The 23,383-nt window shown below is 39.1% G+C and overlaps 2 protein-coding genes across 7 annotated transcripts in view; both read right to left on the bottom strand.

Moving 5' to 3' along the window:
- Positions 1 to 1,548: 1,548 nt before the first annotated feature.
- Positions 1,549 to 3,597, bottom strand: LOC125237126 (zinc finger protein 879-like). Of its 2 annotated transcripts, none has more exons than XM_048144101.1 (2): positions 3,476 to 3,597; positions 1,549 to 3,095 (listed from the first exon to the last, which is right to left on the bottom strand). In XM_048144101.1, exon 2 carries the CDS (start codon positions 3,090 to 3,092, stop codon positions 1,707 to 1,709), a length of 1,386 nt encoding a protein of 461 aa, XP_048000058.1. In that variant the 5' UTR covers positions 3,093 to 3,095; positions 3,476 to 3,597; the 3' UTR covers positions 1,549 to 1,706. The 2 variants fall into 2 exon arrangements, with proteins under 2 accessions (XP_048000058.1, XP_048000057.1); XM_048144100.1 differs by having other exon boundaries at positions 3,351 to 3,597.
- Positions 3,598 to 3,976: 379 nt separating this feature from the next.
- Positions 3,977 to 23,383, bottom strand: part of LOC125237035 (dynamin-like 120 kDa protein, mitochondrial) — a 57,082-nt gene continuing 37,675 nt past the window's right edge. For 2 of the 5 annotated variants that reach the window (XM_048143964.1, XM_048143963.1), the window contains exons 13-24: positions 18,897 to 19,058; positions 18,031 to 18,224; positions 16,446 to 16,556; positions 15,278 to 15,364; positions 13,425 to 13,585; positions 13,237 to 13,290; positions 12,135 to 12,276; positions 11,135 to 11,348; positions 9,621 to 9,702; positions 7,185 to 7,319; positions 6,337 to 6,406; positions 3,977 to 5,999 (exon numbers count right to left, since the gene is read on the bottom strand). In XM_048143964.1, coding sequence (XP_047999921.1) covers positions 5,935 to 5,999; positions 6,337 to 6,406; positions 7,185 to 7,319; positions 9,621 to 9,702; positions 11,135 to 11,348; positions 12,135 to 12,276; positions 13,237 to 13,290; positions 13,425 to 13,585; positions 15,278 to 15,364; positions 16,446 to 16,556; positions 18,031 to 18,224; positions 18,897 to 19,058 — 1,477 coding nt within the window. In that variant the 3' untranslated portion in view covers positions 3,977 to 5,934. The remainder of the gene's footprint in view (positions 6,000 to 6,336; positions 6,407 to 7,184; positions 7,320 to 9,620; positions 9,703 to 11,134; positions 11,349 to 12,134; positions 12,277 to 13,236; positions 13,291 to 13,424; positions 13,586 to 15,277; positions 15,365 to 16,445; positions 16,557 to 18,030; positions 18,225 to 18,896; positions 19,059 to 23,383) is intronic. The other 3 variants (XM_048143967.1, XM_048143966.1, XM_048143965.1) reach the window with 2 other exon arrangements.

The raw sequence follows: 23,383 nt of genomic DNA on the forward strand, positions 1-23,383 counted from the left end.
TTCTTCCTTTCCTATCCAAAGTTCTTGAACGCCTTGTACACCAACAGCTCACATCGTACCTGAACAAATACAATCTTCTCAACCCCTCCAGTCTGGTTTCCGTCCTGGTCATAGTACGGCTACTGCTCTCGTAAAGATCACTGACGACATTCGGGCAGGTATGAACGACCAAAAGTTGACGGTATTAACTCTGTTGGACTTTAGTAACGCATTTAATACCGTTGATTTTGACGTTCTACTTGGAATACTGCGTTCCCTTAATATTTCTCCTGCGGTAATTGGATGGTTTCGTAGTTACTTATTTGGTCGTCGGCAGCGTATTAAGGTGGATGATGTTCTCTCATCATGGTGCAGCACGTCGTCTGGCGTTCCGCAGGGTGGCGTGTTGTCTCCATTGTTATTTTCCATTTTTATTAACTCCATAACTTCAAAGCTTTCTTCGCAATATCACCTCTATGCCGACGATCTTCAGATTTACTCACAGGGCGTTATAGGAGATCTTCCATCTATGATCTGTACGATAAATGGCGACTTAGAGACCATCTCGAGTTGGAGTCGTAGTTTTGGCCTTAAAGTCAACCCTGCAAAGACCCAAGCTATTGTTATTGGGAGCCCTAAACTACTTCCCCGATTAGACTTTGCCAATGTTCCCCCTATTTATTTTGATGCCGTTTTGATTCCGTATTCGCAACAAGTAAAGAACCTTGGCATCATCATTGACAGTACGTTATCCTGGGGACCTCAGGTGAGCGAAGTCAGCAGGAAGGTACTTGCGGCAGCTGGTTCTCTTAGGAGACTACGTAACTTCCTCCCCATTCCTACCAAAATTGCCCTCGCACAATCACTTCTCCTTCCCATTTTGGATTACGCTGATGTGGCCTATCTCGATCTCACTGAGGAGCAACTTAGTAAGCTTGAGCGTATCCAAAACGTCTGCATTCGGTTTATATTTGGGTTACGCAAATATGACCATGTATCTCACTTCCGTTTGCAGCTCAAGTGGCTCCCTATCCGTCTTCGCCGTAACTTTCACATTTTGTCTCTTCTTTATTCTATCCTATTTAACTCTGCTACTCCCCGCTATCTTAAAAATCGTTTTAGTTATCTCTGTTCTACAAGGTGCGCCCAGAATTTAATTCTTTCTGTCCCCTCCTCTACTTCAAAATTCTATAATCATTCTTTTACTTTTCAAGCTGTGCGACTTTGGAATTCCCTACCTCATGACATAAGACGTGCTCAGTCTCCTAACTCTTTCAAGAGACTACTTAAACTCCATTTTTTATCTCTTCCGTAATATTTTTGTCTGACTACTCCTTCTAAATAACCTGGTACTGTTATATGTGTATTTATTTATATATTTATGCATTTAGTTATTTATCTTTATATATGTATGTTTATGTATAATATTTAATTTTTTTTGCCTATATTGTGCGATAAGTTTATTTCTTCGAATTTGCTGACACCTACTGACATTATGTAAATTTATCAATTTCCGCTACCTTAAGGTTGTCTGGAAGAAATCGCTCTTTAGCGATAAGACCGCCTGTTGTTTACCTTTGTTCGTGTTTCTTCCTTGTTTTGTATTGTTGTATTTTATCAAGGTGTGCAATAAAGAGTATTGTATTGTATTGTATATAGTTCGAACCATGTTAAGTTGAAAGGATCTTAATCTTTGATCCTAACCACGTCCCAGCAGTCAGTTTTTATTAATTTTCCACGTTCATCCTTATCACGACCCTCCTTTTCGTATTAGATGGGGTAGGCTCTTTCGGTTCTTTAATACCTACCGGCCTGAGAGCCTTTGGCACATAAAGCTTGCTAGTCGGATTGAAATGCCTTCGCTCATGTTTCCGTTTACCCGCACCAGATTTAAATATCATAGGACAGAGTCTGCAAGGAAGCGATGGTTCCAAGTGTTTCCTTCTCGTATGTTCCATCCGTCTCGAAGCTGAGATGAAGCTTTCATCACAGTACTCACAAGAATACGGTCGTTCGCCAGTGTGTAAACGAGTATGGTTTACCAACGCTGGATGTGTCACAAACTTCTCATTGCAGAGATCACATTGGAATCTCCGCTCTCTAGTATGCTTAACTATATGGCCTTTTAGACTGCTTAACGCCTCAAATCTTTTATTACACCATGTACAAGTGTGTACAGCATCGTCACTTCCAAACCCGTGAAGAGTGATCAAATGGGACCGTACCGCGTTCTTTGTAGCAAAGCGATTATCACAAATATCGCAAATAAACTTTCCTATACTGAATTTTCCTGTTCTGCCTCCTCGCTCGCAAACTCCGTTGTAAATGTGTTCTTTCATGGTCCGTAATGTTTTGTACACTCGGTGACAGTTCTGACAGACATACTTAGATGATATGTTATGGGAGTCTTCATGTTTCTTCAAGCTTGCTATATTAGTAAAGGTTTTCCCGCATTCGAAACAGACAGCATTCGCATGGGACAGACTTAGATGGTATTCTAGCAGCTTGCTAGTGGCAAACTTACGATCACATTTTGGACACTTAATTTTCTTGACCGCATGAACTCTCATGTAATGCATTCGCAGCATAGTGATATTTTCAAATGGCTTTTCACAACCGTTGCATATTAGTTTCTTATTTGTACTATTTTGACGAAGTATGACCCTGTCAGATAAATATTCTTTACCTCTATGACCCCTTTTAGTTTTATTCCTTTTTTCTGGCGATATGCACCAGTCTTTATCAAAATCGTCATCGTCACTAACATTCGGAGCTATCCAGGTATTAAATTGTTTTTTCTCAGATCTTTCTATGTAATATTTACCATTGCATACATCAGAGGAAACATATTTAAATCTGGCCAAAGCTTTAGGGATCGAGGTAACTGGCTTTTTGTAATCGTAGTAAACGTGAGCGGCAAGACTTGAGTCTAAAGAAAGAAATACCGCCTTGCATGTTTCCTGACTGGTTAATTTTTGTAAAGAAATGTCTAGATTTTCAATGGCTTGTTGTAGATTATCTGTGTTTTCTTTGCATTGTTTAATAAATGTGTAGCTTTGTATGGCCGATACAACACAATCATCACATACTGTTTGGAAAGGTAAGTTATCCATCACCTGAAAAAGAATTTGCTCATTACTTGTATATAAGAGGATTTCAATAGTTACAAAACATATGCGATTTCTAGTCATATATGTACTTAGGTAACATAAATTATCACATTTTACAAAAGTGTATTCTCTTTGAACATTTAACACCTAATCATTGAACAGAGACACCACCAGTTAAAGTTAATTTTATTTAAAACCTTTTAATGTTACCAAGGCATTCTATGCCACAATGATCGGCTGTAACTTAATAAGGATATTTACATCGTTTCCTAGTATATTATTCAGCACTTCAGAAATCTTTACGTTGCCAGAATCATTCACCATCGCTTCATCCTCCAAATAAACATGATCAGACCCAATAGCGCCAAAACACAGGCAGCACAAACCTTCCTTCTGTAGTAATGAATGTAATATGCCTTGTTTTAGCGCCGTCATAGTGGCGATTTAAAGTAATTGTGGATTATTTAAATTGTTTACTGCAAAAAATAAGACGCTAACAACATAACCTAACTACGCAGTTTGACAGTGACGTAACTGTTTGATTTGACGTTTAACTTTTTTTTTAATTTTTGCTAAAAAGGCTTTACACACTATTTTGTCGGAATGTTTGAAAAAAAAAACATTTTTTTGCTATTATAGCAAAATATAATATATTATTATAGTCTGGCTCAACAGCCCTGTCAGTAAAAAGTTGGAATTTTTTTGGCACAAACTTGACATTTTTATATGATTGGAGTTCTGAGTTTCGCCTTTCTGCTACTGAAGTTGTGTTCAGTGCAAAGTTCAGTGTGCCTCTTAAGAACGTAATATTTATGAAAATGTGTTTGATAGGTACTGAATGTTTAAAACCAGGAAATCCAAGTTTTTTATGAAATCAAAAAACAAAATATCAGTGTAACATTTTATTAAGAGATAACTTAGAACAAGCAGTTATATAAATAAAGAAATGATACAACATATGTAGCAACATAATAACTAGGGAACATAATCATTCAGGTTCAAATGCCCCTTATAAGTAACCCCATTGAAGTCCTTAGACGTTAATATTGTCAGGTTTTCACGGAAACGGTACCACATTTATGGCGTAAACCTTTAGCTTACAACCAACACATTATAGTGTGTAATATCAGCATTTTTCTCATTCTCACTTCATTGAAAAGGTATAATCACAAAAGAGTATTACATAAATTAGGACTTACGTGTCATGACATTATGAGATAGTTTTGTTTTAGTGAAATGAATCAGAAGCAAATAGCTCAAAATGCAAATAAATACTTGTATGGGCCTAAAATATGTACTGTCACTATTTTTCATTTCATTATATTAGTATTCAGATTCAGAGCCTACCGCAAAAAAAATACAATCGAATTTGCAATAGCGATACTTACAGATGTGGTGCGTAAAGAATTTCGTTCGTATTGTTACAGAAACATACAGACGTGTCATGCTATTTCAGTCAGTCTTAGTACAAGATGTGTTTTTTTTTTTTAATTTATTTATCTAAAAACACTTATATACTTTTTTTTTTTTTACATTTGAACAGCGAGCGAAAACCGCTAACGGTTTATCTGCCACTGACACTGTCTGAACTAGCATGACAAATACGAACGTTTCCGGTAAAATACGAAGAAAAAGCTTTTCACACTACATCCGTAATAAGGTTCTTGTTAAACTCGGTTCGTATAGATATTTTTAAAAGTGACTGTACTAGTTTTACCTCTTTGTGAGATAAATTTAATTGTATATACGGATAATCAACAACGAAGGAGATATTTTAGTCTCTTAATCTTAAGTTAAGGGACCTTTACCGGTTATATTAAAAATATACGCTTTTTCAAATATGATATTTAAAATGAATGATACTAAGGGCCGGTTGTATCAAACCATCTGTCATCGTTAAAGCGTTCGTTAAATTTTACTGTACGGGAAGTTCCATAGACGTCTGATGCGTGACGATGATGTGTCTGTCAAATGTGGTTGGTGCAACTGGCCCTTACTGTGACATAGATCATTAAAATGGTAAAAATATACAATCAACATGATATTTACCGGTTCAGTCCCTTTTATATTAGTGACTTTACAATACAACCATAATGCTTCTACCACAGACAACATAATAGACGTGCAAAGTCATAATTGTTATGCCGTGAAAAGGTCTTTCAAAATTATGTTGTTTTCAAGCTTAAGATTAATTTTGTAGCGAGTATGGGAAGGACATTCACTTGTATTTTGACACAAGTCAAATAACCCTTGTGTCAAAAATGGTACCATATGCTCAAACCAGACAGGAATATATGAAACGCTAAATTTTAAAAATGCACTTTTAAAATCAACATCTGGCAAAAAAAAGAGTAAAAGTTAAAAAGTGGCAACATCGCAATTTCATCCCGTATTCCTATTTGAAAGGGACGACACTAAGTAAGATGTTGCCACTTTTTAAGTTCAACTCTTTTATATAATAAATTGATTGATTGGATTTTTTTCATTATTAATGGGTTTACTCATAGCCACAGACTAGCCGAGGCGAAGACGTGGCCTACAATGGAGCTCACTCGCCCAGAAGGTTTGTGAGCAATTCCCGAAAAGTTTGTAAATTTGGATCACGTCTTTGATTTTGATAAAAATTGGTAGGCTGATAGAGTCTATGATGCTGAGCAAGATCCACTAGGTTTCCCAAAATGTCCCAGGTAGTTTGTATGAAACCTTTTGAGCGTAAACGAAGACCGATATATCTAAAGATCTATTTTAGTTTAACATCTTCGAGTTTGCACGTCTATTCCCACATATATTATGTCCGTCTACTAAACGCAGCGCTGGTGTGACCACAATATACATTATATTACATCTATTTCTCCTTGTTGAGAGCCTCTATGAACTCTTCTAGCCGTTCTTGAACTTGCCGGACGCGTTCTGAAAAAAAAAGGATTCAAGTTAAAGAAAATCAGTAAAGGAATCTTCATAGCATGATTTGTTTAAGAGTATAATAATTATTCATGCATCATGGGCATCTTTGCGAACGGCAGTAGTTTGTTTCTATAAATGTGTTGTATGGTTATGGTTATGGGCTCCGATTTCCGCACTTAGCCTCAAAGATCTATCTTTGAGGCTGAATATATATCTTTGAGGCCTCTAGGCCATTTGTATTCATGTGTTGTATTCATTTGTAGCAATCATTTTTAGGTTTAGTTTGGAATGTAAATTTTTGTAAATTTATCATTTGTTTTATAAAATTATAATAGTTACTTACTTAATTCTTCTGCTAACTCTACTCTTCTGCCGGAGAGTAGTTTCTTCTTGAGTTCAGGATCTGCTGCCATCTGTAAACAACCCATATTACTTATTATTATAAATGTGAAAGTGTGTGTGTCTGTTTGTTTGTCAGTCTTTCACTGCAAAACGGAACGACGAATTGTCGTGATTTTTTAGTTGGAGATAGTTGAAGGGATGGAAAATGACATAGGCTACTTTTTGTCTCGTTCTAACCCCCCACTTCTCTAAAATGGAAGGTGGAAGTTTTTATGGAGCACTCCGCAGTTTTCGAATTTAGCGCGAGCGAAGCCGCGAGCAAAAGCTAGTCCATATTAATCCATACTAATATTATAAATGGGAAAGTGTGCGTGTCTGTTTGTTTGTCCGTCTTTCACGGCAAAACGGAGCGACGAATTGTCGTGATTTTTTAAATTCAGATACTTGAAGAGATGGAAAGTGACATAGGCTACTTTTTGTCTCTTTCTAACGTGAGCGAAGCCGCGGGCAAAAGCTAGTAATTTATAAAATAGTGTTATTTTATTATCATACGATGTAGTAGACTAGTATTTGTTCACACCAGGTGGCGCCATTATAGGCTGCTGTTAAATCGCATACAATTTTTCGACATTTTTTCTGGCTTTTAAAAACGGTAATTAATATTTTTGACTTAAGTTACATAGCGACCGTGACAGGACATAAAGTCATTGCTATAAACCGCATAGTATAAAGTACTACTCCATTGGTGGATCGAGACCCTGATCTCTATTCAAAAGTCTCTCAGCAACTTACTCCAATATGATTTACTTATAATTTACTACGTGTAATATAAAGTGATGTAATACATACCTCGTCGAGAACTTCTCTTAATTCTCGGTCTAACCTGGCCGCCTCTCGGTTGCCTAGTTGTTGTCGCAGCGCGTTGGCGGTGGTGCGAAGAGTTTGCTGCACGCGCCAGAACATCACGACTTCGCAGCATTCTTTCTGCAATAGTAGTTTTGGATATGAGAAAAGCGCTGGTGGCCTAGCGGTAAGGTGAGAATATTGTCAAAACGGAGGTTCAAAGGTTTTAATCCTGTGTCGAGTCGAGAGATGTCGGCAGTCTATGCACTGTGATTACACATTTTACTTTGACAGTAATTTTCTATAATACTCGATCCTCTTTGGTAAACGATAAGTTGTATAAGCCTCATGTTGCAACACTCGCCACGCTCAGGATTCTATTCTTGAACGGTTCAACCCTAGAATCCATTCGCTAGCTCGTATTTCCATTCCACACTCACCGTTAAAATACAACTTTGCCCCCTTGTATAACATAACTATTTCCCAGTGGTTACCAGTGTTACCACCCCTAGGTTTGGAGGTGGGGAAAAAAACCAGTACCTAGTTTACCACTGGTAAAAACTGTATCGTATTTGTGGCGTTCTTAGGAAAAGGTAACCTTTTGCCGGACATCAGTAAGGTCGAGTAACTGCAGAGTGGCATAGAAATGAACTAATGGACCTTATTGACGACTGACAAATTATGGACAAATTAGTAATTTTTTACCTTTTACTTGAGTTTGTGAGGATGGATGTTCACGTTCGTGATAAAACGGTTGATCGGATTTGAATTTAATAAATTACAAAATCAATCAGTCGTATAAACGTAATACGTCAAATTCCGCGGGATATGATATCCCTAATGTATGCTTAATCATGGACACCCTAAAGAAAGAGATGCAAGACCGGCGTGACGTAATTCAAGGTCAAATTTTCTGGCTTCAAAGTAATGTTCGGCGTGCAACATCCAGTATGTATATAAGATTCTTGGTATAATGACATGAAATACTCACTCCATTGGTCCTTTGCAGCTAAAACGAAATGAGCATGAAATGACAAGCGACTTATAAATAATAAGTATATTTTACAATATACAAAGATGTTTAAGGCGTTTTCTATTTATTATTTGTGCTCGCATAGCAAACATTGTCGAGTAAATTAATGTTAAAAGCAACAGTTGACTTCTAATGCAAATGTCAAACACATCAAATGCTGTAAATGAGCATTTTTAGAATTTGGGACCCCCCACTTAGCGTAAGTGCGTTTTCACATTATCCGATCCGATATCGGATGTCTCACTGATATCCCATACATTACAGGCGCCATCTTGGATTTTTTCCATTGAAATCCTTCGGACATCCGATATTGGATCGGATAATAAATAAATAAATAAATAATAAATAAATATTACAGGACATTCTTACACAGATTGACTGAGGCCCACGGTAAGCTCAAGAAGGCTTGTGTTATGGGTACTCAGACAACGATATATAATAATATATAAATACTTATATACAGAGAAGACATCCATGACTCAGGAACAAATATCTGTGCTCATCACACAAATGAATGCCCTTACCGGGATTCGAACCCGGGACCGCGGCGTAGTAGCGTAATGTGAAAACGGACCAAGTTGTTAACCAAAATTAAGCCGCTGTCAGTTTTGTGACGACGATTAAGCATGAAATATGTCTAAAAATTTACTTTTTTCACATTCTGAATATAGATTATCGCTTAATTTTATGTAATTAACACAAAAACTATATTTTTAATGAAATTTCATTCTTAATTATCGTCACAAAACTGACAGTGAGTTAATTTTTGTTAGCGACTTAGTGCGTTTTCACATTATCCGATCCGATATCGGATGTCGGACCGATATCCCATACATTACAGGCGCCATCTTATTTTTTCCATTGAAATCCTTCCGACATCCGATATCGGATCGGATAATGTGAAAACAGCCTTACGCTAATTGGGGGGTCCCAAATTCTGAAAATGCCCAAATGTAAAGCAAGCGATAGTTTGTGAAGTCAAAGACATATATAACTCCGTATAGACAGATAAAGTTTAAGAAAAAAACGTACCTCAGTACCATACTGAAAAAGGTACGGTGGCCTAGCTGGCATTATACCTTAATTTGGGGTACGCTCAGCTAGATGGCGCTAATATTAATATTTGACATTTTAACACATATCAAGCTAAGAATATGGGCCAAATTGTCAAAACTGAGGTTCTAAAGTTCTAAGCCTGTGTCAAGAGATGGCAGTATATGCACTGTGATTACACATTTTACTTCGACAGTAACTCTCTATAATACTCGATCCTCTTTGGTGAAGTAGACGGAAGAGAGCAAGCGAGGTCGTTTAGCTGTAAGAGGCTAGCAATCCCAAAAATCAATGCACATCTTGAATGATATCTCCTAGCGTAAAAGGGAATAAATAAAATAAAATTTCCAACTTACGCCATTGCCGTTCTGTTGACTGTATAAGTAGAAGCTCTTCTTACAATCTCGAGCTCTCGTCTGCGCGCGTTGCAGGAAATTTCTGGAACAAATGTATTATGAGTTGACACAGGCCAGGAAACAGATATTTGAAGGCTCATAAAGGCGGGCGTGGAAAGAAATGATTTGAAACTAGTAGGACTAAGGAATACTTCAAATAAATGGGCGATCAAATTTTTCTAACTCTACGTTTTTAACTAGAAATTAGTTTCAACATTCGTCCACAGATGGCGGTACTAAGCTATCTAAATCACGCTAACGTTACTTTCTAGTAATTTGAGAAAATTTAGCTTCTCCGTGTATTTTTTAATTTGGTTTAGTTAAATAAATAAATAAATAAATATTATAGGACATTCTTACCCAGATTGACTGAGGCCCACGGTAAGCTCAAGAAGGCTTGTGTTGCGGGTACTCAGACAACGATATATACAATATACAAATACTTATATACATAGAAAACATCTATGACTCAGGAACAAAATATCTGCGCTCATCACACAAATAAATGCCCTTACCGGGATTCGAACCCAGGATCGGATTAGCAGGCAGGGTCACTGCACTACGCGCTAGGCCAGTCGTCAAATATTTGCCGGCTGACATAGGCGGACGTCAAAAGAAATGGTTTGAAACAAGTAGAAATTAGGAATACTTATTTCAACTAACTTCAAATAAATGGGCGATCAGGTTTTTTTAAATAAAATACTCCACGTTTTTAACTAGAAATTAGTTTCAACATTCGTCCACAGATGACGGTACTAAACTATCTAAATCGCGCTATCGTTACTTTCTAGTAATTTAAGAGATCTCCACGTATTTTTGTAATTTGTTTTAGTTCCCAACTTCACCAATAGATGGCGCCACAGGCGGGACTAAATCGCGCTACCGCTACTTTCTAGTAAAAAGTGAAATTTAAGTAGTTATATGTGTATTTCGGGGGATTATTTGAATGTGTTTCTGTTTTGTCACTTACTTGAGATACACAGGCTTCCAAGTCTATAATATAGTCGTTATCTACTTCGACGCCCTTTCTTCTCAAGTTATCTCTCACGGCGACCAGTTCGTCGTAAGCCAGGTTAGGTCCAGCCGATCCTAGCCGTTCTAGTTCTAATCGAACTTAATACAATACACGATCTATTTCACTTATTTAAAAGACACTATATGCTGTTTTAATTCCCAACTTCACCAATAGATGGCGCCACAGACCGAACTAAATCGCACTAGCGCTACTTTCCAGTAAATCGAGTAAATTTCGCTTTTTTGTGTACCTATCCATACTCATATTATAAATGGGAAAGGTGTGTGTCGATTGTCCGTCTTTCACGGCAAAACGAAGAGACGTATTGACGTGATTTTTTAAATGGAGATAGTTGAAGGGATGGAGTGACGTAGGCTACTTTTCGTCTCTTTCTAACGCGAGCGAAGCCGCTGGAAAAAGCTAGTTTTTAGATATTTCTCGATTGTATTTAGTCACTTACTTGAGATACACAGGCTTCCAAGTCTCCCTAATATATTCGTTATCCACTTCAACGCCCTTTCTTCTCAAGTTATCTCTCACGGCCACCAGTTCATCGTAAGCGAGGTTAGGTCGGGCTGATCCCAGCCGTTCTAGTTCCGCTCGAACCTCCGCCCGCCGGTTCTGCTCGTCGTTAGTGCTCTGCCAGTAAAGCCAGCGTTCTTTGAAGCCGGGGCCTGAGGAAGAAATATTCATTAAAAAAAAATAGTGCCCCTAGGAGGAGGAGAAGACAGAGGAAACAGCTGGTCACGTGGTGCTGGAGTGCAGCGGGGTGGCATACAGGGCAAAATATCTCGGATCTCCGAGAGACCTCCCCAAGGTCCTACTCAACATCAAGGGTCTGGTACTCTCGATTTCTCGAGGAGTTGGGATGGCAGGACTAGCCAACCCGTCATATCACGCAAAATAGGCGCAAGACGTCGAGTTGCGGAAAATCGCCCGTTCTACAATACAATAGTGCCCCTCCGGAAGAAGTGAAACTTCGCAACATAACCTTAAAAATATTCTGTCAAGTGTCTGTCACGTTTTTGCGTTTAGTTACTTCCATCTTTTTGCTGTTTCAAATATTTTACATTGCTAATTGATTAAATAAAGTAAATATTCTTTATTGCACCACAAAGATAACAGATTTACATATAACAAAATTACACTAAAGATATAGGTTGCTACAGGCGGTTATCGCTTTAAGCAATCTCTACCAGACAACCTTAGGGTAGCAGGAAATAAAGAATAGAAATTTTAAATATATTTTTGAAATTATTGAAAAACAAACATAAACTCATGAAATAAAGACAAGTTCAAGAGCATCACTTCAACAATTGGCATATTCCTGGAAACAGTCTAGCATTTTTTCAAAATTCGAGTTGGCATTAGAAGTGTCACTTCGAAAAAAAATTTTTTTTTCCACTACATTTGCTTTTAAAAGGTTTTATTGCATCTATAATATTGTGTACTACATTTACCTGTGAGCGCAGTAAGTTCTTTCTCAGTAGCTTGGAGTTGGTCCCTCAGGGCTTGCTCCATCAGAGCTACGGCATTGTCCCAGTCGCTTCGAGTACCCACACAACGGTCTTGAAGGGCGTTCAGTTGGAGAACTCTTAGTACCTGTAATCAAAACGATAAATAATTAAATAAAACTAACAAGGAGGACTGACTTAGAATTTATCAAGGAGTAGTATAGAAACATAAAAACCGGCCAAGAGCATGTCGGGCCACGCTCAGTGTAGGGTTCCGTAGTTTTCCGTATTTTTCTCAAAAACTACTGAACCTATCAAGTTCAAAACACTTTTCCTAGAAAGTCTTTATAAAGTTCTACTTGTGTGATTTTTTTCATATTTTTTAAACATATAGTTCAAAAGTTAGAGGGGGGGGGGACACACTTTTTTTTCCTTTAGGAGCGATAATTTCCGAAAATAAAAATATTATCAAAAACGATTTTAGTGAACCGTTATTCATTTTTAAATACCTATCCAACAATATATCACACGATGGGGTTGGAATGAAAAAAAAAAATCAGCCCCCACTTTACATGTACGGGGGGTACCCTAATAAAACATTTTTTTCAATTTTTTATTTTTGCACTTTGTCGGCATGACTGATATACATATTGGTACCAAATTTCATCTTTCTAGTGCTAACGGTTACTGAGATTATCCGCGGACGGACGGACGGACAGACAGACATGGCGAAACTATAAGGGTTCCTAGTTGACTACGGAACCCTAAAAAAGAGCAGACAAGTATTTAGATTTAGCTGCCCAACCTATCGAGCGAATTTATCAAGTATTGAAGTGATTAAATTATTAAATTAACACAACTAGGGAACAAATCAAATTATTTTATTGAATACTTTTATTTGGGCGGGCGGGTGGTATAGTGGTAATGACGTTAGCCGCGTAAGCTGAAGACCCGGGTTCGATTCCCGGCTCGGCCGCTAGTGGGCCTTGTCGTTTATTATTTCGTGTATGTACAGTATGATATATATTTCAATTTATTAAGTTTCTTGACGCCTCAGGACTAGCTATATCATCGAACAACATAAGCAAAATTAGAAACATATACTTACATCTTGAGCCCGGTCCTCCCACCGATGTCTCATCAGCGCTTGCTCTACAGCTTCCTACAAAATATAGGACAATCATTAATATCAAAGAGGATCGAGTATTATAGAGAGTTACTGTCAAAGTAAAAGGTGTGATCACAGTGCATAGACTGAAGCAAGTAAAATAATAAAATAAATGTTAAGTACGGTACCTTTCTGAGTGCGTCGAACACTGGGTCCCCCTCGCCCCCCTTAGCCATAACCTCTTCAAACTCGTCCCTCAGAGCGTCCAAGCCAGCTTGGATGGACTGTATGGGTAGCTCCGCCTCCGCCCATTCTCGCAACTTAATGTCCACTGACGTGTTGAATTTGTCTGAGGAAGAAACGAAAAATTACAAATTGCTGACTACACACACATACATAAACTCACGTCTGTAATCTCAAAAGGTTAGGTAGGTTCAAAGATTCCTGTAAACGGGATATGCAATCTTTTAGTATAAACCTAGACAGTTGGGAGACACGCGTTAGCATGAGACCTGAATGGCGCCGTGACTTATCCGACGGGGTGACGACAAAGCCTGGCTCGACAACCTTAAGCAGAAAAGGCTCCGTTCCAGAACTCCTCCTCTTGACTCGCGTTTCACCTGTGACAGATTTGGCAAAATGTGGCTGCCATCGGACTACTAAGCCACCAAAGATGATGTACCGGCATCACATAATAAAATCACTACAACAATCATCTGCTAAGATGTCATGGCCAATGATGAGGTAGAGCATAGGGAACGGCTCAAGTTTCAGTCCCATTCTTATAAGGGGTTACGAAATTGTGATATTTCACACAGCAGTGACAGGTTGCTGTATGGATATTAGAAGAAAAAATATTTGTAGAAAAAATAAAAAAACACTCTCATCAGGATTTGAACCCGGGACCTCTTGTTCCGTAGGCGGGTTTACTACCGAGAAGGCTAAGAGATTGTCAAACCCTTATGTACCTGCGATTGCAGCGCGACCTATCTTTTCTATTATGTGCACTTCTGATATGTGAAGCTTTCGATCCTTACCACAGTCGACCCCATATCCCACAGTACATTTCTGAGATACCCATCACGGAATGAAAGGGGGAGGTGAAGTGGCGACATTGAATAGAATACTCTTTATTGGCACACCTCAGCAAAAGATACAGTGGATACAAAACAAATGTTTAAACCAAGGACGATGCAATACCGGGATAGACAAAGCTCATACACTGGCGATCAAAATATATGAAAGAGGCGCGTTCCTAGCACACATTCTAAGCTTGTGTACCTGAACGCGTTCCAAGCTTGTATGAGTGAGATATGACAGACCGACTGGTCGCGTTTTTGACAGGCGGTAACTGTGAGGTAACCGAGAGGGGCTGGGCGGCACTTTCAGCGGAGAGCGGGAGTGGCCATACTGTACGTTAGTACTCTTTATTATACTGTGCCGGGATAGACAAAGCTCATACAAAAAAGCGTACCCCTGAAATGTATGGGCCTTTTAGGCTTAAAACTAGATGGCGCATAGGCTTTTTGCGCATTTAGAAAAATAAATTTTTAGGCACCATCAGTGTAGTTATGAAAGTATTTAATAGGTGGAGCTAAAAAATCGCAGTACGATTTTAAGTATGAAGATTGTAACTCCTATATAAATTTTATCTTTGGTTTAAACATGGAGACAGACAACAACATATTTACGTATGTAGCCTTAATTTTAAACAGGTAATTAATAATTCGCTAACTCGAAACAAATAACAATTAAGATCGATAGAAATTAAGAATACTAAATGAGTTGGTTGAAAATGTTATGAAACAAAACTATATTTTTGTTCTATACAAAGTCAATACTCGATATTCTGTTGGACCACCAAGATGGATCTACTTCTAATGATTGTTAACTACGCGATTCTTTACCGTTGTCTGCGGTAATCCTTACGTACGCTATTAAACGTGTTGATTAAAACAAAAGACGATCTACAGAAAAAGGGCTGAAGTAAAAAAAAAACTCGAAACTACGCTAGGAACAGAATGTAGAAGCGTAGTCTCACTGGCGTCTATATCGTACGGATCCGTCCAAAACCCGCCGATGGATGCGTCGCTAGCGTGCTTCTTCATGTGTTTCGACGCCAGTCGCTCTAGGAAAGGAGAGGATGGGTAGTAGGTATTGGGTATTAAGCCTCGGCCAAACATAGAGCGTTTTGATAGCGCTGCGTCAGCAGAGCGGAATGCGCGCGGAATCTGCTCGTCGACAACGCCTGCGCCGGCTATCCGCTTTGAGTACGCTCGCGCGGTCACACATAAGCACATAACACAGTGCGCGTTGTGAGCAGACTTGTCTGAATATGGATTAAATTTCATTCAAAAATTCATAAACGTACTCTAAAGGTATCAAGCCGATAAAGTTCGTTTGTCCCTTTCCGACGTTTTCGTGTGATAAAAAGGGACAAACGAACTTTATCGGCTTGATAATTTTAATGTAAGTTTATGAATATAAGGGTTAAAAGTTGTCATGTGATTTGCGAGCAGAATGAGCACGCATTCTGCTCCGTCCGGCGCACCGCCATCATTGCGCTCTGCTAACGCTGCGCTGTCAAAACGCGCATGTGTGGCTGAGCTTTTATAGTCACTATTCTACAATGGTATGCCATACATACATAAACTTACACGTGTGCCTAAAAAGGGCACATAAAATTGATCAAGTTTCAAAGCCATGAAAAAATCATTTATGCACTTCAACACACTCGGGGAGTAAGCACATTGCAAACTTGAGTTTTTAACTTGAGAACTTACTCCCGTTAGCAATGTTCAATGTCCGCCCCTCGTTGTACAATGCAGTACCTATTAAGACGCTGACAGCACCCAATGGCCTTGACGCTAGCGTACACTGTCTAATCGTATGGGAGTAAGTGAGAGCGCGATGTCACTAAAAGAGGGCAGCTAAGGACGAAAAGTGCGAAAAAATATTAAAATAAAATAGAAAGATGCATTATTTGTGCAAAATGTTTCGTTAGTGTTTTAGATATGTATATTTTTGTTATTGAATATTAATTAAAGACAACTAAGTGAATAATTGAACGACACAGCAACTATAGGCACTCGTCCTACCAAAACCGAGTAAGTGACGAGCTATCGGCTATAGAAACGAACAGACTCGTTTTCAATGGGACAAGTGTCTTAATACCACTGAGAAAGGATAAGGAAAGGGACAGGACTCACGATCTCGACTGTCATCTCTTTCTTTCACGTCGTTTCTCTCTTTCGAGTTATCTTGCTTCTTGCTCTGTTCACGATGAGCACTACTAACTCGTAGTAGGCAGGAGCGCAGGGCTAGAATATCAAGCGCTTTGAGTTATGGATACTAGACGAAGGGTGTTAACGAATGCCAACACTACCCGGGACATCCAACGTAATGCAGCCCTAACAGCTCAGCCACGACATTGGTCTAAGCGCGACAGCGGTGAGCGGCGGCCATACATTGGAGCGAGACACAGCGATGGGACTATTCATTCGCACGTATGGCTGCCGCTCACCGCTGTCGCGCTTAGACCAATGTCGTGGCTGGGCCGTAACTAGCCAATGAGCGGCGGCCCGCGCCACGGCCTTCTCCACCAATCAGAACAAAGACAACAGCGCCACAGTTTCCCCTTCGCGTCCCTTTAAAAGCGAGGAGCGCTGCCTGATCTTTCTCTTCCCAATCTAACCACTGATCTATCCACACGTCCCTAGATAAAAAACCTACCTAAAACTCTGTTAAAAGACCATTGAAATGGTAATTGTTTGAACTATTTATTTCATTAACCGTACCGCAGCACGACAGGCAGATATATCCTATTAAACACCTTGCCAGAAGCAGTGGTCCAGAGGGCGCTGTTGAGCCTCTTCTCCCAGGCAACAGCCAGTATACTCATAGTTAGATTGAACGATTTTTGTCCTTCGTTACAAATAGGAACGTCACTTGTGGTGCATTAAGTAGACCGACGGACATACCACCATTTTCAATGCGACCCGAACATAATGGCTTCACAGAGCGGTAAAATCAATTTTAAAAGAAAAATATTTTCTTACCAACATCTTCTTGTGCAGTGGCAGCACTAGGCAGATATATCTTATTAAACACCTTGCCAGAAGCAGTGGTCCAGAGGGCGCTGTTGAGCCTCTTCTCCCAGGCAACAGCCAGTATACTCATAGTTAGATTGAAAGATTTTTGTCTTTCGTTACAAATAGGAACGTCACTCATGGTGCATTAAGTAGACCGACGGACATACCACCATTTTCAATGCGACCCGAACATAATGGCTTCACAGAGCGGTAAAATCGAGTTTAAAAGAAAATGGTCTTACCAACAACTTCTTGTGCAGTCGCAGCACTAGGCAGGTATATCTCATTGAACACCTTGCCAGAAGCAGTGGTCCAGAGGGCGCTGTTGAGCCTCTTCTCCCAAGCAACAGCCAGTATACTCATAGATTGAAAAATGTTTGTCTTTCGTTACAAATAGGAACGTCACTCGTGGTGCATTAAGTAGACCGAAGGGCATGCATCGTTTTCAATGTGACCCGAACATAATGGCTTCACCGAGCGGTAAAATCGATTTTAAAGGAAATAAAAATGGTCTTACCAACACCACCAACATCTTCTTGAGCAGTCGCAGCACTAGGCAGGTATATAGGTATAGTTAGATAGTACACTGATAGTCAGATTGAAAGATTTTCCTTCGTTACAAAAAGGAACTTCACTTCAATGCGACCCGAACATAATGGCTTCACCGAGCGGTAAAATCGATTTTAAAAGAAAATTGTCTTACCAACATCTTCTTGAGCAGTCGCAGCACTAGGCAGGTATATCCCATTGAACACCTTGCCAGACGCAGTGGTCCAGAGGGCGCTGTTGAGCCTCTTCTCCCAGGCGGCGGCCGGTATAGCGGATAATTCGGCCGACTGGTCGAGGAGTTCGGCGCGAGCGCGCTCGAAGAGCTCGTCGCGATCGAGCTCGCGTTGCCTGGAAGAGAAGACTTTTTTAACATATTTGAAGACTGAGGTAGTAATTTGAACATTATTGGATGATTGAAGATGAAAGAATTACCACTTGGACATTTTGACGAAAAAGCTTTACAAAGCATTAGACTCAGATAGTTATTTTTTAAGAAAAATCTTGACGGATTCGTTACATTGTTAATGAAATATTCTCTTTAATATCGATATTATTTACATGGTAGTTGAACGGCTCTCGAAATTCGTCTTCTTTGCCATAATCGACTCTTAACCATAATCATAGCCTCCAAAGCAACCTGCTGTTCCTAAAGGTTGAACCTCATGGCCTTGAAAGCATCAGCCTGCTGTTCGACTGAAGCTCTGACCATCTTTCAGAAGCAGTCAGCGACTGCTAGACAGGTTACGGGTTGTCCTTGGGATAGGGAATGGAGCCTTCCTAAACCTTACCTAGGAAACATATTATCTATCTTAAGACCTTACCCAGGGAAAGTATTCTTCCACTCCGTCTCAAGGTTAAATCTCATGGCCTTGAAAGCATCAGCCTGCTGTTCGACAGAAGCTCTGATCATCCTCCAGAAGCAGTCGCTCTAGAGACAGGTTGCGGGTTGTCACTTGGGATAGGGAATGGAGCCTTCCTAAACCTTACCTAGGAAACAAATTATCTATCTTAAGACCTTACCTAGGGAAAGTATTCTTCCACTCCGTTTCAAGGTTGAATCTCATGGCCTTGAAAGCATCAGCCTGCTGCTCCACAGAGGCTCTGACCATTCGCCAGAAGCAGTCAGCGACTGCTAGAGACAGGTTACGGGTTGTCACTTGGGATGGAGTGACCAGGCCATCTCTGAAAATAAAGAGATTTTATGAAATAAAACTATGGAAACGGATTATATCGCGTATAATGAATTTCGCGTGCAACGGGTGACCCGTTGACCACGAATGCTGTAAAGTGTTCGAAACTTTGGGAATGTCGGGATGAATTGTAAATTCAGTATACGCGATATAATCCGTTTCTATAGAGTTATTTCATGAGTAACTATTTATTTATTTATTTATTTAATCTTTATTGAACAAAGAAACACAATGTACAATAGGCGAACTTAATGCCATAAGGCATTCTCTACCAGTCAACCTTTAGGCAAAGCAGAGAAGTTGTAGGCGGTGCAAAATTACAAAAACAAAAGAACTATAATTAGGTACCTACTTTTAAGGACACAATGCATGCAACAAAAATAATACAGAGGAATAAACATACACATATACGTGATATTAATACTAATACATAAAATTACATACATATAAGTATATATAATACCAAAGAGAATATAGTCTTCTAGAGCGCTACGGTCTAAGTCAATTGTGTAACGGACTACGTGAATTGCTTGGCTGTCGCTAGATGACTCTAGCAGTTCTTTTTCATGGAGTTACGTCCTTTTGCCTCAAATCATTTTGAGTTTCTGCTGCTTTGACAGTTTTGGAATTCACAAGCATTCATTAAGTTGCGATAGCTTTATAGCCAACTAATTATTGTTAAAATGTCACATCAGATGGCGCTGGACTTGGGTTGTCGACAGATTTCATAGATTAAATAAGTTTTGTTCAATTTGACACAGTGACAATAATTGTCATTCTGGTTTTCAACTTGACATAAATTGTAAAAATGCCGTGTACATGTGCATACGTGAACTGCAAAAATCTATCCGGAGAAATTTTAGTGTTCCGATTCCCGGTTAACGAAGAAGATAGGTTGGCGTTATGGGTGGAAAATTCAGGTACCTACAGCTTCATAAAAAAAAGATTAAGTTGGTAAGCAAATACTTAAATGGTTGAGCATGAAACCCGAAGCACTTCCTGTCTCGAGTCATTAGACGTGATACATTAGGGGCAGGTACCGGTGTTATTTTTAACATTTTATCAAGCGAGCGAGTGCTGAAGAACCATGTTTTTAAATTTGAATCACATGGCTAGGACGCCCAGCACTTCGATGTTTTAAGTTGAACTATAATATTAAATTAACATCTGAGGAAAGTTATATCCAGCAATAAGTTACGTTTCTTCTAATTCAAATAATTATAGTACACTTAATTCTGGAAATTTCATAATTTCAAACGGATACAATGTTTAGTTTCAGTGTTTGTGTAGGTACACAAATGATTACGTGAATATCTAATAAGAAACTATTCCATAATTCAATAACTCAGTTTTTAGGGTTCCGTACCTCATAAAGGAAAAACGGAACCCTTATAGGATCACTCGTGCGTCTGTCTGTCCGTCTGTAACAGCTAATTTTCTCCAAAACTACTCAACCGATCAACTTGAAATTTTGGCACAGGTATGTTAACCTGTGAGCCAAAGATGGACATGTAATTTAAAAGTGAAAATTAAAAACTGAAGTTTTTTGAAGTATACGTACCTATTGTGTTACATATCAAATGAAAGAGCGTGAGCGAGATACTAAGTTTCAAAAATATGTTTTTAAATAATTTTTTAACCATTCGAGTCCCAGCGACATCATATGATGTCAGTAAAATATAAGTAAATAGGTACATATAGATGCTTGGGACTCGAAGGGGGAAGCCCTTCTTGTAGTGTACGGAACCCTTGCAACGCGAGTACAACTCGCACTTGGCCGTTTTTAGGGTTCCGTAGTCAACTAGGAACCCTTATAGTTTCGCCATGTCCGTCTGTCCGTCCGTCTGTCCGTCCGTCCGTCCGTCCGTCCGTCCATCCGTCCGTCCGCGGATAATCTCAGTAACCATTAGCACTAGAAAGCAGAAATTTGGTACTAATATGTATATCAATCACGCCAACAAAGTGCAAAAATAAAAAATGGAAAAAAATGTTTTATTAGGGTACCCCCCCCCCCCCTACACGTAAAGTGGGGGCTGTTATTTTTTTTTATTCCAACCCCAACGTGTGATATATCGTTGGATAGGTATTTAAAAATGAATAAGAGTTTACTAAGATCGTTTTTTAAAAATATTACTATTTTCGGAAATAATCGCTCCTAAAGGAAAAAAAGTGCGTCCCCCCCCTCTAACTTTTGAACCATAAGAAAAATATGAAAAAAATCACTAAAGTAGAACATTATAAAGACTTTCTAGGAAAATTGTTTTGAACTTGATAGGTTCATTAGTTTTTGAGAAAAATACGGAAAACTACGGAACCCTACACTGAGCGTGGCCCGACACGCTCTTGGCCGGTTTTTTTTAACATCTTAGGCACATTTAGACAAGATTCATTTATTTCATAATACAATTTTTTTTATACTACGTCGGTGGCAAACAAGCGTACGGTCCGCCTGATGGAAAGCGGTCATCATAACCTATGGACGCCTGCAACTCAAGTACATTCTTGTCACATGCGCGTTGCCACCCCATTAAAAACTTGTACATTCCCTTTTGCTGTGTTAAGTAGGTACACAGCAAAAAGGAGTGTATAAGTTCCAAGGAGGGTTCGGGTTGCCGACGACTCAAAGGACAATAGACGGAACAAGTTAGTTCCGTAAGTCCTCCCGTCATCCAGCACACCGCACCCTCGTTGAGCTCTGGCAGCCTTACTCACCGGCAGGCACTATGAGTAGGGTCTAGTGCTATTTGGCTGCGGACTTCTGTAAGGCGGAGGTACTACCCCAGTTGGGCTCTGCTCTAGATTCGAGCGAGACGATATCCGCTGTGCTGTGCCCTAACACACAAAGCGGAATATCACTCGCTATGCCCTACCAGCCCTACCTCCTATGATAATTAGACTGTAAATTATTTATTCATAAGCAATACTACATTATGTTTTATACGGAAACTAAAATAAAATTTGCATGACAATCTACGATCGTTTAAGGAATTCATATTATGATCGTCAAGTATAGTACCTACGCTATGTTGTATGTGTTAAATCGTACAGTGACCTGCAAAATTGCATGGAAATATTATAAATTCGCCATCCACTTCTGCAGCTCACTGTGCATAGTTCTTAAAAGTAGGTAAATAATTACAATTCCATACCATTTCTAATAAATCTCCTGGAATGGATCGTCAAATTACAAAGGGTTTATTTATTGGATAGGGTTTCCTCAAACCTATTGGCAAAGCCGATTTCATGGCTTTCACCGACTAAAAATCGATGTCGCGAAAGCCTCTATGAAGATGAACTAACGAGCGATTTTTGGTCGGCTAGAGAATATTTCGCGTCGATAGGTTTGGGGAGACCCTTACACATCAATTCACAATGACTACAGTGCTGGACAAAATGCTTCATACACCGGCATATAAAATAAACTTTCGATCATAAGTTACCTTACCTCTTTATACCTACATATATAGCCTGTCAACCAAATTTTGGCAGTAGCAATGTACATCAAACTAAAGTATGGTATCCCTATGAAACGAACAAAAACCAGCAATGTACGTCGAACAGCCACAGATATTTTTTTTTCAAGGGGCTCCCTCCTTCCTTACGAAATAGATAATGTATTAAAAAGGGACGGATATGTGCTAGTCATTTCTCTTTTTGGTAGGTTGGAGATTTCCACAGATACGATACAAATGACACGCTAACTTCCACCGATTTTCAAAACTATTAGTGTTGCTAGCCCGCGATTTTTCAAATTTGCCGCCTTTTTCTAGTGACAAGATTTGGTTGACGGTCTATATGTACAATTAATGACAAACAATTAATTTAAAAAGTAAAAAGTTACAAAGGTCATGGATTGACTGTGTCTCAAATACAGAGGTAAATTCCTATACCATTCTAAACAAACAATGAAGTGAATGTAATTTTTCAAATATAGTCTCATTAATAGATACCTCTATTACTGAGACTATATAAAAATACACTCTGTCTCACTAGTAGAGGTAAATGTGACTGTGCAGTCGAAAAAGCTTATCTCAGTTATAGAGGTCTTATTTGTCTCACTAATACAGGTAAAGCAGTGCACTTATAGTGACTTTGGTATTTTTATAAGAACAGCATGCACTTTCGTCCAGAACAGTGACATTTGGTGCAGTGGAACTGCTGATGATGGTTTGAACCGAACTCAAATCTGAACTGCACACTTAAAGTGACTTTGGTATTTTTATAAGAACAGCATGCACTTACGTCCAGAACAGTGACATTTGGTGCAGTGGAACTGCTGATGATGGTTTGAACCGAACTCAAATCTGAACTGCACAC

Source organism: Leguminivora glycinivorella, chromosome 20 (assembly GCF_023078275.1).
Source record: "Leguminivora glycinivorella isolate SPB_JAAS2020 chromosome 20, LegGlyc_1.1, whole genome shotgun sequence".
NCBI classification, from domain to species: domain Eukaryota; kingdom Metazoa; phylum Arthropoda; class Insecta; order Lepidoptera; family Tortricidae; genus Leguminivora; species Leguminivora glycinivorella.